At 40.2% G+C, this 16,032-nt stretch overlaps 2 protein-coding genes across 2 annotated transcripts; both read right to left on the bottom strand.

Moving 5' to 3' along the window:
- Positions 1-3,489: 3,489 nt before the first annotated feature.
- On the bottom strand, positions 3,490-4,245 carry LOC144599233 (C-C motif chemokine 20-like). Its single transcript, XM_078409989.1, has 4 exons — positions 4,167-4,245; positions 3,961-4,075; positions 3,790-3,867; positions 3,490-3,520 (listed from the first exon to the last, which is right to left on the bottom strand). The coding sequence occupies exons 1-4, from the start codon at positions 4,243-4,245 to the stop codon at positions 3,490-3,492; spliced, it is 303 nt and encodes a 100-aa protein (XP_078266115.1).
- Positions 4,246-11,893: 7,648 nt separating this feature from the next.
- LOC144599232 (C-C motif chemokine 20-like) lies at positions 11,894-12,710 on the bottom strand. Its single transcript, XM_078409988.1, has 4 exons — positions 12,632-12,710; positions 12,426-12,540; positions 12,254-12,331; positions 11,894-11,984 (listed from the first exon to the last, which is right to left on the bottom strand). The coding sequence occupies exons 1-4, from the start codon at positions 12,708-12,710 to the stop codon at positions 11,954-11,956; spliced, it is 303 nt and encodes a 100-aa protein (XP_078266114.1). The 3' UTR covers positions 11,894-11,953.
- Between the last annotated feature and the right edge of the window lie 3,322 nt (positions 12,711-16,032).

Here is a 16,032-nt window from a genome sequence, read left to right as displayed (position 1 = left end):
GGTTCCTCAATACAGCCAACCACCATGTTATAATCCTACAGTTAATAATTCCTTCTAAATATCAAATATTACTGAGGAGTCGTTTGAATTTTACAGCAACTTAGCAAAAATAATATTTTTGAGATTTACATTCAGAAGTTTGATTGTGGATGCGACCCTCATCTACTCTTGATTGTTTAGTTTAGTTTCGTTTTGTTTGAAGATACAGCACGGAAACAGGCCCTGCGGCCCACCGAGTCCACGCCGACCAATGATCCCCGCACACTAATACTATCCTACACACACTAGGGACAATTTACATTTTTTACCAAGCCAATTACCTACAAACCTGCATGCCTTTGGAGTGTGGGAGGAAACCGGAGCATCCGGAGAAACCCTACGCAGGTCATGGGGAGAAAGGACAAACTCCGCACAGATAGCACCCATGGTCAGGATCGAACCCGGGTCTCTGGCGCTGTAAGGCAGCAACTCTACTGCTGCAACACCATGCCCCCCAAATGTTGGCAACACTTCATAAATTTCAGATCACTGATGTAGCTTTCTCAATGTTATCAGTCAATTATTATGTTGCTTAGTCTTACCTCAAAAGATTCAGTGCTTTCTTCACCCAATGCTGCTCAGGATCTCAACACACTGCTCGGCCTCTGATGGTGTAGAATCTATAAAATATTTAAATTGTTGATCCATTAATTGAACATTGTAATAACTTTTGTTCTATGCTCATCAGTAATGTATTGTTGATAGTTACTTACATAATTACATCGATCTCACATGTTTCATTGGATTTTTGTTCTACATAACCAGAGATCAATTTTCGTGGCAGTGGCTTCTTTGAATAAGCGAGACAGCAGTCTGCGAATGTTGCAGCTGGAAAAGTGAAAAAAATATTGTCATGCTTGTAGCACAATCAAGTATATATTTCAAATCTTATTAATAGGAATGAATTAAAAAGAATCTCTGGGACTTACCTGCTGTTGGCGAATTACCAAACATGTTCAGTACTATCAATGAGAGCATAGCTGCTGGGAGAAATCTCTTGAGAGTGGTTCATTGCTGATCACTGGTTTATAGGTTAACTATGCTGAGGTAGTAACTGAGATCTGATGTCCTTTTGGGATTCTGCCAACTGTTTATATACTCTTGAAACTGAAAGAGATTCACATTAGGCAGGAAATGGTGTTGGGTAGAATGATGGGACTGAAGGCTGATAAATCCCCAGGGCCTGATGGTCTGCATCCCAGGGTACTTAAGGAGGTGGTTCTAGAAATTGTGGACGCATTGGTGATCATTTTCCAAAGTTCTATAGATTCAGGATCAGTTCCTGTGGATTGGAGGGTAGCTAATGTTATCCCACTTTTTAAGAAAGGAGGGAGAGAGTAAATGGGAAATAATAGACCAGTTAGTCTGACATCAGTGTGGGGAAGATGCTGGAGTCAATTATAAAAGACGAAATTGCAGAGCATTTGGATAGCAGTAACAGGATCGTTCCGAGTCAGCATGGATTTACGAAGGGTAAATCATGCTTGACTAATCTTCTGGATTTTTTTGAGGATGTAACTAGGAAAATTGACAGGGGAGAGCCGGTGGATGTGGTGTACCTCGACTTTCAGAAAGCCTTCGACAAGGTCCCACATAGGAGATTAATGGGCAAAATTAGATTACATGGTATTGGGGGTAAGGTACTGACATGGATAGGAAATTGGTTGACAGACAGAAAGCAAAGAGTGAGGATAAATGGGTCCCTTTCAGAATGGTAGGCAGTGACTAGTGGGGTACCGCAAGGCTCGGTGCTGGACTGCAGCTATTTACAATATACATTAATGACTTGGATGAAGGAATTAAAAGTACCATTAGCAAATTTGCAGATGATACAAAGCTGGGTGGTAGTGTGAGCTGTGAGGAAGATCTATTAGGTGGGCGGATGCATGGCAGATGCAGTGGATAAGTGTGAGGTTATCCACTTTTGTGGTAAGAATAATAAGGCAGATTATTATCTGAATGGTGTCAAGTTAGGAAAAGGGGACCTACAACGAGATCTGGGTGTCCTAGTGCATCAGTCACTGAAAGGATGCATGCAGATACAGCAGGCAGTGAAGAAAGCCAATGGAATGTTGGCCTTCATAACAAGAGGAGTTGAGTATAGGAGCAAAGAGTTCCTTCTGCTGTTGTGTAGGGCCCTAGTGAGACTGCACCTGGAGTACTGTGTGCAGTTTTGGTCTCCAAATTTGGGGAAGGATATTCTTGCTATTGAGGGCGTGCAATGCAGGTTTACTAGGTTAATTCCCGGAATGGTGGGACTGTCATATGTTGAAAGACTGGAGCCGCTAGGCTTGTATACAATTGAATTTAGAAGGAGGAGAGGGGATCTTATCAAAAAGAAGCATCCATCACAGTGAGTCTCCTCCAGTCACCTCCTCACTGTGATAGAAGGCCAGAATGTATTTTCTGTTCCCCTGCCGTCTTCTCCCGCGGTCAGGCTGTTGAAGTTGCCACGTTCCAGGCCGCGCCGGACGGTGATAGGTCTTTAACTTTAAGGCTTAAGGCACCTCAATCCAAGCAGAAATCAGCAGAACATACGATATTTCAATATTTACCGCATTGAGAATAATGATATGCCTGTTTCTGAGATTAGTTAGAAAACTGGTCAACTTTAGCAAATGAGTTATAAATAATTTAATTACTCAGTTTCGTTGTTCCTTTTGGTCAAAGCATTTGCTTAAATGAAGAACAGGTGCCAGGGAAAAACAAGAAACCAGTTTAAATGTAGACACCTGGAGGAGCTGTTGCAGGACTTTTACCAAGTTGATTTAAGTTCCATTCAGGATCTCAAAAGTCGTAATTCTGTTAGGCATGCAAAACCAGAAACCTCACGTTGAATGTTTGGAATCCCTCAAGTTGGCTTTCCTGGGATTCTGAACTATGGGAACAATCTCCCTGCTCTTTATTTTATTGCATCTCATGTCTGATGAAGTTGGAAAGATGTTTGTGATGAGCTATAGTTTACAGTTCTGCTGACAATGCTGTATGTAAGTGGTTTACCATTGACCAGGTTTCCGTTAGTGAGGCAAACAAGATCCCATAAAATAAATTACTGAAGAAGAAATCTGAAATAAATATCTTTATTTTTCATTCGCTGCCATTTTTTAAAAATACACAAAGGTGGCATTTAACACAGTGCCACTTAAACTCTGAGATACTCCTTGGCATCTTTCACTTTCCAATAAATTAAGCATAGATTGACTGACACAGGTGATAATATTACAATCACTGTCATTTAATTCACAACCAGAATGTTGTAGCAAAAAATTAAATAAAAATATACAGTTAAGTTACTTCATTAAGTTCAGTGGAACATATTAAAAATAAAGTGGCTTACACATCAATTATGATTGATACAAATTACGGAAGTTTTAATAAACTTCTATTCTCTGGGCATAGATACTATGCAGGATAGTTTCTTGCAGCCAACTTCTTTCCTCGAGACGCGGCTCAATCTTGTGACATTTTTCTCACCTTTTTGCTGGAAGACAAAGAGATCAATAAGTTTCAAATATTATAATGAAAGAAATCAATAAACGTGCTGTCAATAATATCTAAATATCAAATATTACTGGGTAGTTGTTTACATTTTACAGCAACTTTGCAAAGAAAATGATATTTTTCAGATTTATATTCAGAAGTTTGATTATGGATGCAACCCTCATCCACCCTTGATTGGCAACACTTTATAAATTTCAGATCACTGCTGTAGCTTTCTCAATGTTATCAGTTAATTATTATGTTGCTTACCTCAAAAAATGCAGTGCTTTCTTCACCCAATGGTGCCCAGGATCTGCACACACTGCTCTTCCTCTGACGGTGTAGAATCTATAAAATATTTAAATTGTTGATCCATTAATTGAAAATTGTAATAATTTTTATTCTATTTTCATAAGCAATGTATTGTTTATTTGTACTTACATAATTGCATCTATCTCACATATTTCATTGGATTTTTGCTCCACATAACCAGAGATCAATTTTTGTGGCAGTCGCTTCTTTGAATAAGCGAGACAGCAGTCTCTGTATGCTGCAGCTGGAAGAATGAAAAATATAGTCATACATGTAGCACAAGTAAATAGCTTTCTTGAAAATCTAATTAGTTAAAAGGCATTTTAAAGACTTACCTGATAGTGTATTGCCAACAATGTTCAGTACAATCAATGAGAGCATAACTGCTGGGAGAAGTCTCTTGAGAGTGTTCATTGCTGATCACTGGTTTATAAGATAACTTTGCTGTGGAGTATGTTGAGGTGGCAACTGAGATCTGATGTGCTTTTGGGATTCTGTAACTGTTTATATACTCTTTGATTGGGAAGTTTTTTGAAATAAGGAAATGCCTCCCATGACCTCTGTGTTTTCCTCTACGTCAGTTTACCTGATGACATCAGTGTGTTTCTTAATAGATCTGAGCAGTCAGAGTTTACAATTATTTCCCAATACATTTGTTTCGCTGTCCAAGATCAATTGAAAGCATGTATTATTTCTTTCCTACGTAATTTCCATTTGGATTCAAAATTAGTAACACAACATGGTGTAAATTTAAGGAGAACAATCTTTCAATTTTGGCCAGTTATACAAATAACTGCACAAAAAAAAGTGAATATTTTATTCTAATTATCCGCTGCAAATTTTTGTCCAAAATGAAACAATAATTTGGGGCAGAGATCATGAATCAGAAATCAGCTTAGAACAGTAATCATTAAGCACATCGTGTGCATTATGTAATTTACTTCAGGTTTTTAAAAAAAGGTGAAAAAGGAAATTGGTTCAACTTCCGCAAAGTCACTGATTTTTCTTTCCTTCGTGTTTGAGTGGAGCTTCATAATCTTGGTCCTTGCAGCTTGGTCTGTGGATCCACGGGTCACTCATGAAGGAACAGACAGGCCTCTGCAGTACATATGAAATCTGTAATGTCCCCTCTGGCCTTTGTTCCACCCAACCGCCTATCAAATAACTCCCTCACCCATGTCCTTCTACGACCTGCCACCTGTTGCCTTGCCTCTCCTCTTTCCCAGCTTTCTTCTCTCTCACAATCAGTCTGAAAAACGATCCCAACCAGAAAGACAGAAACATAGAAAGTAGGTGCAGGCGTAAGCCTTTCGAGCCAGCACCACCATCCAATATGATCATGGCTGATCATGCAAAGTCAGTACCCTGTTCCTGCTTTTTCCCTACAATCCCTTGATTCTGTTAGCCCTAAGAGCGAAATCTAACTCTCGCGCGAATACATCCAGTGAATTGGCCTCCACTGCCTTCTGTGGCAGAGAATTCTTCGGATTCACAACTCTGGGTGAAAATGTTTTTCCTCATTTCAGTCCTAAATGGCCTACCCCTTATTCTTAAACTGTGACCCCTGGTTCTGGACTCTCCCAACATCGGGAACATGTTGCCTGCATCTAGCCTTTCCAATCCCTTAAGAATTTTATATAAGATCCTCTCTCATCCTTCTAAATTCCAGTGGATATAAGCCCAGTTGATCCATTCTTTCATCATATGTCAGTCCTGCCATCCTGGGAATTAACCTGGTGAACCTATGCTGCACTCCCTCAATAGCAATAATGTCCTTCCTCAAATTAGGAGACCAAAACTACACACAATACTCCAGGTGCGGTCTCACCAGGGCCTTGTACAACTGCAGTAGGACCTCCTTGCTCCTATACTCAAATCCTCTCGCTATGAAGGCCAACATGCCATTTGCTTTCCCACTGCCTACTGTACCTGCACACTTACTTTCAGTGACTGATGTGAAAGGACAGCCAGGTCTCGTTGCACTCCCACTTTTCCTAATCTGACACTATTCAGATAATAAACTGCCTTCTTGTTCTTGCCACCAAAGTGGATAACCTCACATTTATCTACATTATACTGCATCTACTATCCATCTGCCCACTCACCCAACCTATCCAAATCACCATGCCTCATTGCATCCTCCTCGCAGCTCACACTGCCACCCGGCTTTGTGTCATCCGCAAACTTGGAGATGTTACATTTAATTCCTTCGTCTAAATCGTTAATATATATTGTAAATAACTGGGGTCCCAGCACAGAGCCTTGTGGCACCCCACTAGTCACTGCCTGCCATTCTAAAAAGGACCAGTTAATTTTTACTCTTTGTACCAACCAGTTCTCTATCCATGTCAATACCCTACCCCAATACCATGTGCTCTAATTTTGCACACTAATCTCTTGTGTGGGAACTTGTCAAAGGCTTTTTGAAAATCCAGATACACCACATGCACTGGTTCTCCCTTATCCATTTTTGAGGATGTAACTAGGAAAATTGACAGGGGAGAGCCGGTGGATGTGGTGTACCTCGACTTTCAGAAAGCCTTCGACAAGGTCCCACATAGGAGATTAGTGGGCAAAATTAGAGCACATGGTATTGGGGGTAGGGTACTGACATGGATAGAAAATTGGTTGACAGACAGAAAGCAAAGAGTGAGGATAAATGGGTCCCTTTCAGAATGGCAGGCAGTGACTAGCGGGGTACCGCAAGGCTTGGTGCTGGACTGCAGCTATTTACAATATACATTAATGACTTGGATGAAGGGATTAAAAGTACCATTAACAAATTTGCAGATGATACAAAGCTGGGTGGTAGTGTGAACTGTGAGGAAGATCTATTAGGTTGCAGGGTGACTTGGACAGGTTGTGTGAGTGGGCGGATGCATGGCAGATGCAGTGGATAAGTATGAGGTTATCCACTTTGATGGTAAGAATAATAAGGCAGATTATTATCTGAATGGTGTCAAGTTAGGAAAAGGGGACGTACAACGAATTCTGGGTGTCCTAGTGCATCAGTCACTGAAAGGAAGCGTGCAGGTACAGCAGGCAGTGAAGAAAGCCAATGGAATGTTGGCCTTCATAACAAGAGGAGTTGAGTATAGGAGCAAAGAGGTCCTTCTACAGTTGTATCGGGCCCTAGTGAGACCGCACCTGGAGTACTGTGTGCAGTTTTGGTCTCCAAATTTGAGGAAGGATATTCTTGCTATTGACGGCGTGCAATGCAGGTTTACTAGGTTAATTACCGGAATGGTGGGACTGCCGTATGTTGAAAGACTGGAGCGGCTACGCTTGTATGCACTGGAATTTAGAAGGAGGAGAGGGGATCTTATCGAAACATAAGATTATTGAGGGGTTGGACACGTTATAGGCAGGAAACATGTTCCCAATGTTGGGGAAGTCCAGAACGAGTGGCCACAGTTTAAGAATAAGGCTAGGGCATTTAGAACGGAGATGAGGAAAAAAAGTTTCAGTCAGACTGTTGTAAATCTGTGGAATTCACTGCCTGAGAAGGTAGTGGGGGCCAATTCTCTGAATGCATTCAAGAGAGAGCTAGATAGAGCTCTTAGGGATCGCGGAGTCAGGGGGTACGGGGAGTAGGCAGGAACGGGGTACTGATTGAGAATAATCAGCCATGATCACATTGAATGGGTGTGCTGGCTCGAAGGACCGAATGGCCTACTCCTGCACCTATTGTCTATTGACTTTGATTGGGAAATTTTGTAACAAGAGAAATGAACACGTGACGTCTGGAATTTCCACTATTGGCACTTTACTTGCTTATATCAGAGTGTTTATAAATAGATCTTGACAGCCTGATTTTACAACCTATGTGATTTTTAATACCTATGTTTCACTGCCCAAGAGTAATTGAAGCTCCTATTTCTTATGCTATTTTCATTTAGATTCAAAATTAGTAATTCAACATCTTGAAAATCAAGATTGGTCAGCTCTGTAAAACAAATTGGGTCAGCACTGCACAAAACAGATCGATCTTAAAAATGAATATTTTTTTCTAATTATCTGCTGTAAATCAGGATTTAGCTTCGGAATTAAAACATGAAGCACATTGTGTGCATCATATAATTCTCTTCAGGTTCAAAAAATGGAAAAGGAAAATCGTTCAAATTCTGCGAAGTCACCGATTTTTCTTTCCTGCATTCTTGAGTGGAACCTTATGATCTTGGGCCATGCAGCGCAGCCTGTGGATTGAAGGTCACTCATGAAGGAACAGGCCTCTGCAGCACTTCTGAGGTCTGCGATGTCCCTCCATAAAAAAGCAACATCCTGACCAGTTCTCAGCCTGTGGAGAGCAACTCCACTTGGAACCTGTGTGAGATATAGCTTTTAAATCAAATACTTCCCACTACAGTGAATATTCATCAAACTCTTTATCCTACCCATCCCTCCTACATCCGACATATGCTCTTTATTGCTCCAACTAATCTTCCATGTTTAACTCAGGGCTACAGTCAGGAAAGTCTGTTCCAGGACAAACTGAGACAGATTCCCAGCTTCTCAGCCGTACCCCATTTGTTAAAGCCCAATCAGACTTCACAAGGGTTGTGCATTCATGTTTTTGGCTGGTGCCATCCATGAACTAAACTCGCATGAAAGAAAATCACTGAAGATCCATTCAGGTTGGCGTAACTTGCCTTTAAGAGTCAATGCACAAGCCGAGGTTCCACTGCATAATAGCATGTTGGATGTCGGGAGGACAGGGAAGGCTGATCACAGCTTTGGTGAAAGTCACAGAACATCTTCCCTTTACATTAAATATGACATCAAAATCGAATAGCATGATGCATAAAAATATTGCTCTATTTAACCCAACTTCCAGGCACTAAAGGTAAAGTTATATTGTTGTTATACAAAACATTGATTTGAGCTCACGAGGGTAATTGCAAATTTTAAGTACCAGACCTTTGGAAGGATGCAAAGGCCTGAAAAAGAGTGTTGGATGGATTGAGCTGGAACAATTCCAGGACTGAAACGTTGCAGTGATGTAAAATCAGTGGGGAAGCCAATGTTATTCTTCTTTGCCTGGAGGTGGCCTTGAGTGCTGTCTTTGTGCAGTGCAAACATTCCGCTTGCACCCATATGGATTTTCCCTGTTTGCTCCGGATTCCTTCCACATCCTGATGACATGCTGCTAAGGTTAATTGATGATTGCAGCTTCTGGTGTACGTGTGTGGCATGAGAATCAGGGTGGAGCTGATGGGCATGTAAGAGACAATATGTTACATGAGAAATTAAAGAGTGTTGAACTGCTGGGATTGCACCGAGAGCTGGCATAGACCTGCAAGGCCCAATGGCCTCCTTTGTCAGTAGAGAGGCTGAAGGGAGGCTGTCACATTCATAGAGCATAACAGCAGAGTAACAGGAATCATCCAGCAACTATTGGCACTTTTCAGCTCACACAATATCCCTACTTTGCCATTTACGTTGTCGGGTCAAAACAAACACTGCATGCACATTTAAGCTCCTCAACTTGTCAATGAAATGTGATGCAAATCTAGATTTTGAATGGATTATAAGTGAAAAGAAGATGAAAACAGCATGGAAAATGAATGCAGTCCAAGAACATAAGTACAGATTTTTTTTTAAATTCAATGAATTTGTTGATAAACTTGCTGTTCTAGTATAGAATGCAGGACGATGTGAGTTGTTCCCAATTTGATGATTTTCCATTTCAAGCGGAGGAACGGAGCAAGACAGTTGAATAGATCTGGTTTTCAGTGGAGCGGAAAAGGTGAAGGGAGTACCTCAGTGAAGTTTACAAAAAAAGAAGAGAATAAAAACACAAAGTGCTGAAGAAACAGCAGGATCTGAGGCATTTCTGCAAGACATGGATAGACAATGTTTCAGGTCAGATCTCTTCTGTTGAATGATTGTGGAAGTGGAGGAAAAGGTGGAACAGAGGTGGGGCAAGCTAAACCTGGCAAGTAATAGGTGGATACGGGCGAGGATGACTTGACAAAGGCTAGAGATGCAAATGAGGCAAAAGTGTGTAGGATAAGGAGAGAACAGGTGAGAAGGATGAGAGGAGACCTTATCGAAACGTATAAGATTATTAAGGGGTTGGACACGTTAGAGGCAGAAAACATGTTCCCAATGCTGGGAGAGTCCAGAACAAGGGGCCACAGTTTAAGAATAAGGGATAGGCCATTCAGAACGGAGATGAGGAAAAACTTTTTCAGTCAGAGAGTTGTGAATCTGTGGAATTCTCTGCCTCAGAAGGCAGTGGAGGCCAATTCTCTGAATGCATTCAAGAGAGAGAGCTAGATAGAGCTCTTAAGGATAGCGGAGTCAGGGGGTATGGGGAGAAGGCAGGAACGGGGTACTGATTTAGAATGATTAGCCATGATCACATTGAATGGCGGTGCTGGCTCGAAGGGCCGAATGGCCTCCTCCTGCACCTATTGTCTATTGTCTATTGTCTAGAATAATGAAGCCAGAGGGAGGGATATGAGTAGAAGGGGATGGTGTGTGAGAATAGAAAGGGGGGGGCGTGCTAGTGGGAGAAATGGGAGTGCTCCCAGTGGAAAGAAAATAATAGATTGGGTAGGTATTGGTAACATTTCCCTTCAGCAGAAGTGTCCATAACCAGAGAGCAAAGGTTAGTGGTAAGAGATTTAGTGAGACTTGGGGAAGAATTTTATTACCGAGAGAGTGGGTAAAATCTGGAATACACTGCCTGTGGGGTAATAGAGACAGGTGCTCTCACAATATTAAAGATATATCTGAATGAGTCCTTTAGCTGCCATGGCATTAGAAAGTTATTGCCTGAATGGTGGAAAACTGGATTAGGATAGATGGGCACTTGATGACCAGGATAGGTCCAAAGGCAGGTTTCTGTGCTGAATGACTCCAAGACTCTGAACTTCAATAGTCAATTTTATTTGTCACATACACATAAATGCGCAGTGAAATGAAAGATTACCCACAGTCCAACAATAAGAGCAATAAAAATAAGCAATAACACACACAATCATAAACCAACACCAAACAAAAAGAAGCATCCATCACAGTGAGTCTCCTCCAGTCACCTCCTCACTGTGATAGAAGGCCAGAATGTCTTTTCTGTTCCCCTGCCGTTTTCTCCCGCGGTCAGGCTGTTGAAGTTGCCACGTTCCAGGCCATGCCGGACGGTGATAGGTCTTTAACTTTAAGGCTTAAGGCACCTCAATCCAAGCAGAAATCAGCAGAACATACGATATTTCAATATTTACCGCATTGAGAATAATGATATGCCTGTTTCTGAGATTAGTTAGAAAACTGAAGTCAACTTTAGCAAATGAGTCATAAATAATTTAAATACTCAGTTTCGTTGTTCCTTTTGGTCAAAGCATTTGCTTAAATGAAGAACAGGTGCCAGGAAAAACAAGAAACCAGTTTAAATGTAGACACCTGGAGAAGCTGTCGCAGGACTTTTACCAAGTTGATTTAAGTTCCATTCAGGATCTCAAAAGTCGTAATTCTGTTAGGCATGCAAAACCAGAAACCTCACGTTGAATGTTTGGAATCCCTCAAGTTAGCTTTCCTGGGATTCTGAACTATGGGAACAATCTCCCTGCTCTTTATTTTATTGCATCTCATGTCTGATGAAGTTGGAAAGATGTTTGTGATGAGCTATAGTTTACAGTTCTGCTGACAATGCTGTATGTAAGTGGTTTACCATTGACCAGGTTTCCGTTAGTGAGGCAAACAAGATCCCATAAAATAAATTACTGAAGAGGAAATCTGAAATAAATATCTTTATTTTTCATTCGCTGCCATTTTTTAAAAATACACAAAGGTGGCATTTAACACAGTGCCACTTAAACTCTGAGATACTCCTTGGCATCTTTCACTTTCCAATAAATTAAGCATAGATTGACTGACACAGGTGATAATATTACAATCACTGTCATTTAATTCACAACCAGAATATTGTAGCAAAAAATTAAATAAAAATATACAGTTAAGTTACTTCATTAAGTTCAGTGGAACATACTAAAAATAAAGTGGCTTACACATCAATTATGATTGATACAAATTACGGAAGTTTTAATAAACTTCTATTCTCTGGGCATAGATACTATGCAGGATAGTTTCTTGCAGCCAACTTCTTTCCTCGAGACGCGGCTCAATCTTGTGACATTTTTCTCAGCTTTTTGCTGGAAGACAAAGAGATCAATAAGTTTCAAATATTATAATGAAAGAAATCAATAAAAGTGCTGTCAATAATATCTAAATATCAAATATTACTGGGTAGTTGTTTACATTTTACAGCAACTTTGCAAAGAAAATGATATTTTTCAGATTTATATTCAGAAGTTTGATTGTGGATGCAACCCTCATCCACCCTTGATTGGCAACACTTTATAAGTTTCAGATCACTGCTGTAGCTTTCTCAATGTTATCAGTCAATTATTATGTTGCTTACCTCAAAAAATGCAGTGCTTTCTTCACCCAATGGTGCCCAGGATCTGCACACACTGCTCTTCCTCTGATGGTGTAGAATCTATAAAATATTTAAATTGTTGATTTATTAATTGAAAATTGTTATTTAGTTTTGTTCTATTTTCATAAGCAATGTATTGTTTATTTGTACTTACATAATTGCATCTATCTCACATATTTCATTGGATTTTTGCTCCACATAACCAGAGATTAATCTTTGTGGCAGTCGCTTCTTTGAATAAGCGAGACAGCAGTCTCTGTATGCTGCAGCTGGAAGAATGAAAAATATAATCATACATGTAGCACAAGTAAATAGCTTTCTTGAAAATCTAATTAGTTAAAAGGCATTTTAAAGACTTACCTGATAGTGTATTACCAACAATGTTCAGTACAATCAATGAGAGCATAACTGCTGGGAGAAGTCTCTTGAGAGTGTTCATTGTTGATCACTGGTTTAGAAGATAACTTTGCTGTGGAGTATGTTGAGGTTGCAACAGTGATCTGATGTGCTTTTTTGATTCTGTCAACTGTTTATATACTCTTTGATTGGGAAATTTTTGCAACCCATGACCTCTGGATTTTCCACGATGTTACTTCACCTGTTTACACCAGGCTGTTTATAAATAGATCTTGGCCTGATTTCACAATCTATATACTTCCTAATACCTTTGTTATTATTCACAATCAATTGCAGCAGGTAGTATTTGCTTCCTATGTTATTTCCATTTAGATTCAAAATGTAACACAGCACAGTATAAATCTAAAGAGAACAGGCTTTCAAACTTGGCCAGCTCTGTAGTACAAATTGGGTATTAATTGCAAAATTACTGCACAAAATGGAGGAATCTAAAAAGTGATATTAGTTATATTAAAATATTTCCCATGACAGTGAATCATCCTAAAGCCCCTCATCTTATCCCTCCCTCCCACATCTTCATACATTGTTTCAACTAATCCTTCATGTGCAACTCAGGACTAAAGTCAGGAAAGTCACTCAAGGGACCATCTGAGACTGATTCTCAGCTTTGGATTCCATGGGTTGGAATCTTCCAAGCTGTACTATTTTAGTTAAAGCATAAGCAGATTTCACAAGGGCTGTGCATTCATGTTCCTTGCTGGTGCTATCCATGAACTAAGCGCACATGAATGAAAATCATACAACAGCCATTTAGATTGGCATAACTTACCTTTGGGTGCCACAAGCCAAGGTTCCCCTGCACGATACCAGACCAGATGCTGGGAAAACCCTGGAGGCAAATCACAGACTTGGTGGAAGATATCGTACATCTTTCCTTTGTATTAGCTATCACACAGAAATCAAACAGTACAGTGCAAAAAATATCACAAAATGCTGGAGTAACTCAGCAGGTCAGGCAGCATCCAGGAGAGAGGGAATGGGTGACGTTTCGGGTCGAGACCCTTCAGTCTGAAGAAGGGTTTTGACCTGAAACGTCACCCATTCCCTCTCTCCTTGATGCTGCCTGACCTGCTGAGTTACTCCAGCATTTTGTGATACCTTCGATTTGTACCAGCATCTGCAGTTATTTTCCTACAGTGCAAAAAGTATTGCTCTATTTAATCCAACTTCGACGCACTGAAGTTAAAGTCGTAGTGACGTTATACAAAGCACAGGAGTGCTCACCTCAGGGGTGAAGCAACAAATTCTAAGTGCCAGACTTTTGAAAGAATGCAAAAACCTGAAAAAGAATGTTGAAGGGATCCTGCTGGAACGATTCCAGGAATGTAAGGTTGCAGTGAAGATGTGCTCCCAAAGGCGAGTTACGCCAACCTAAATGACAATACGTGATTTTCATTCATGTGTACTTAGTTCATGATATTGTTCATCTTTGACTGCAGATGGCCTTGAGTGCTGGCTTTGTGCAGTGCTCACACCCATATGGATTATCCCAGGTTGCTCCAGATTCCTCTCACATCCTGTTGACATGCTGCTCGGTTTAATTAATGACTGCACGTAGCTTCTGGTGTAGGTGTGAGGCATGCGAGTCGGGTGGAGTCGATGGGTCGCTCAGAGAGAGTACGTTACATGAGAAAATACGAGTTTTACTGATGGGATTGTGCTGAATGCTGACGTAGGCTTCAAAGGCCCAATGGCCTCCTCCGTCTCATATGAAAATATGAAATATATTATGAAAATATGGAGAGGATTTTCACAGTCATGAAGGAATTAAATGATGAAAATTGTTCCAATAGCGAAACATTGATAAATAGGTGAAAAGATGTTAAATGATTGGCATAGGAATCTGAGGCAGACTGAAGGAAGATGATAAATATTTACACATTAGAATACACACTTGATAGGATGGTGTATATAGATTCTATGGTAGGTTTCAAAAGGAACTTTTGAACGATCTTTTGGTCTCCTTCATATTGCTGGGCTTCTTAAAAAGTCCCTCCAGTAAAACACAAAGTGCTGGAGTAGTGGTGGGGGCAGAACAAAGCCTGGCAATTGATAGGAAAATATCCAGTTGGTCATCTTTATTTAGTGTTTACTGTTGGAAGAAGCTGAGAGCTGCAATAACTTCCTTTGTCAAATAAACAATATTTCATTGCCAGTGAGAACAGCCACTTGCTGAGGAGCAGAATGCATAAAAACTAACCTCAACATTCATTAATGCTTTGATAAAGCGAGCAGGGTGAAGGAATTGGAAAATTGATCAATAAAATAATTGAGTGTAGGAAAATAACTGCAGATACTGGTACAAATCGAAGGTATTTATTCACAAAATGCTGGAGTAACTCAACAGGTCAGGCAGCATCTCAGGAGAGAAGGAATGGGTGACATTTCAGGTCGAGACCCTTCTTCAGACTGATGTCAGGGGGGGGGGCAAAGGGAGGATATAGGTGGAGACAGGAAGATAGAGGGTGAACTGGGATGGGAGGGGGGGGGGGGAAGAAGGGACAGAGGAACTATCTGAAGTCAACATTGACTTCTCCAACTTTAGATAGTTCCTCTGTCCCTCTCTTCCCCTCCCCCTTCCCAGTTCTTCCTCTATCTTCCTGTCTCCACCTATATCCTTTCTTTGCCCCGCCCCCCTGACATCAGTCTGAAGAAGGGTCTCGACCCGAAACGTCACCCATAAAATAACTTAAATCAATTTCTATACATATGTAATGAAATGCAGTGAAAAGCATAAACATCTTTAGTGAAATTAAAACTATTTTTAAAACTATAAATTATTTAAATTAGTTCTTTGTAAAAAGTAATTTCAGCTATCAATTTTGTTTGATAAATTCTGAATATTTTACACCATGTTCCTCTGCTTGTATTTTAATGCTGAAATTAAGTAGTAAATTTTTTTAAACTTTCAGACGAATAAATTTGTGTAACATTTTTGGGTTTTACTTTCATGTAATTTTATTCACACTTTTACCGAGCATATGGATACCACTTTAATTTAAATTTCTGTGTTTTACTTGTTCACTTGACTTTACATTTAAATACTTTACTGAAGAGGTAACCCAGGTATGGTTTCCTGCTGAAAAACACTCCTACTGTGTTGTTCAGTAAGGTAGCATGATGCCCTAGTCAATAAATTATTCTTGCACTCTGGCTCATGAGAAAACAGCTGATTAAGCAAGATATTGAAGATCCATTCAATAATGGAAGGCCCACTGTCAGACATCATGGGGTTGCTCTTAGCATCTCTGGGTTTCCACATGAAACCCCCTTAAAAAATATCTTTGTGTTTAAAGCAGAAAAACACATGATTCCATTCAAATGAATTGCACTAATTGTACAAG

Source organism: Rhinoraja longicauda, chromosome 13 (genome assembly GCF_053455715.1).
Source record: "Rhinoraja longicauda isolate Sanriku21f chromosome 13, sRhiLon1.1, whole genome shotgun sequence".
In the NCBI taxonomy this organism is placed as follows: Eukaryota; Metazoa; Chordata; class Chondrichthyes; order Rajiformes; family Arhynchobatidae; genus Rhinoraja; species Rhinoraja longicauda.
The sequence above is the reverse complement of the archived record's forward strand: the minus strand, read 5'-3'. Positions and strand labels throughout refer to the sequence as shown.

Coding starts and splice junctions, on each gene's coding strand:
- LOC144599233 (XM_078409989.1), bottom strand. CDS start 4,245: ATGAACACTCTCAAGAGACTTCTCCCAGCAGTTATGCTCTCATTGATT. Junction 4,076..4,166: donor TGTTGGCAATACACTATCAG/GTAAGTCTTTAA, acceptor TCATTCTTCCAG/CTGCAGCATACAGAGACTGC. Junction 3,868..3,960: donor TGTGAGATAGATGCAATTAT/GTAAGTACAAAT, acceptor AATATTTTATAG/ATTCTACACCGTCAGAGGAA.
- LOC144599232 (XM_078409988.1), bottom strand. CDS start 12,710: ATGAACACTCTCAAGAGACTTCTCCCAGCAGTTATGCTCTCATTGATT. Junction 12,541..12,631: donor TGTTGGTAATACACTATCAG/GTAAGTCTTTAA, acceptor TCATTCTTCCAG/CTGCAGCATACAGAGACTGC. Junction 11,985..12,253: donor AAAGCACTGCATTTTTTGAG/GTAAGCAACATA, acceptor TTTGTCTTCCAG/CAAAAAGCTGAGAAAAATGT.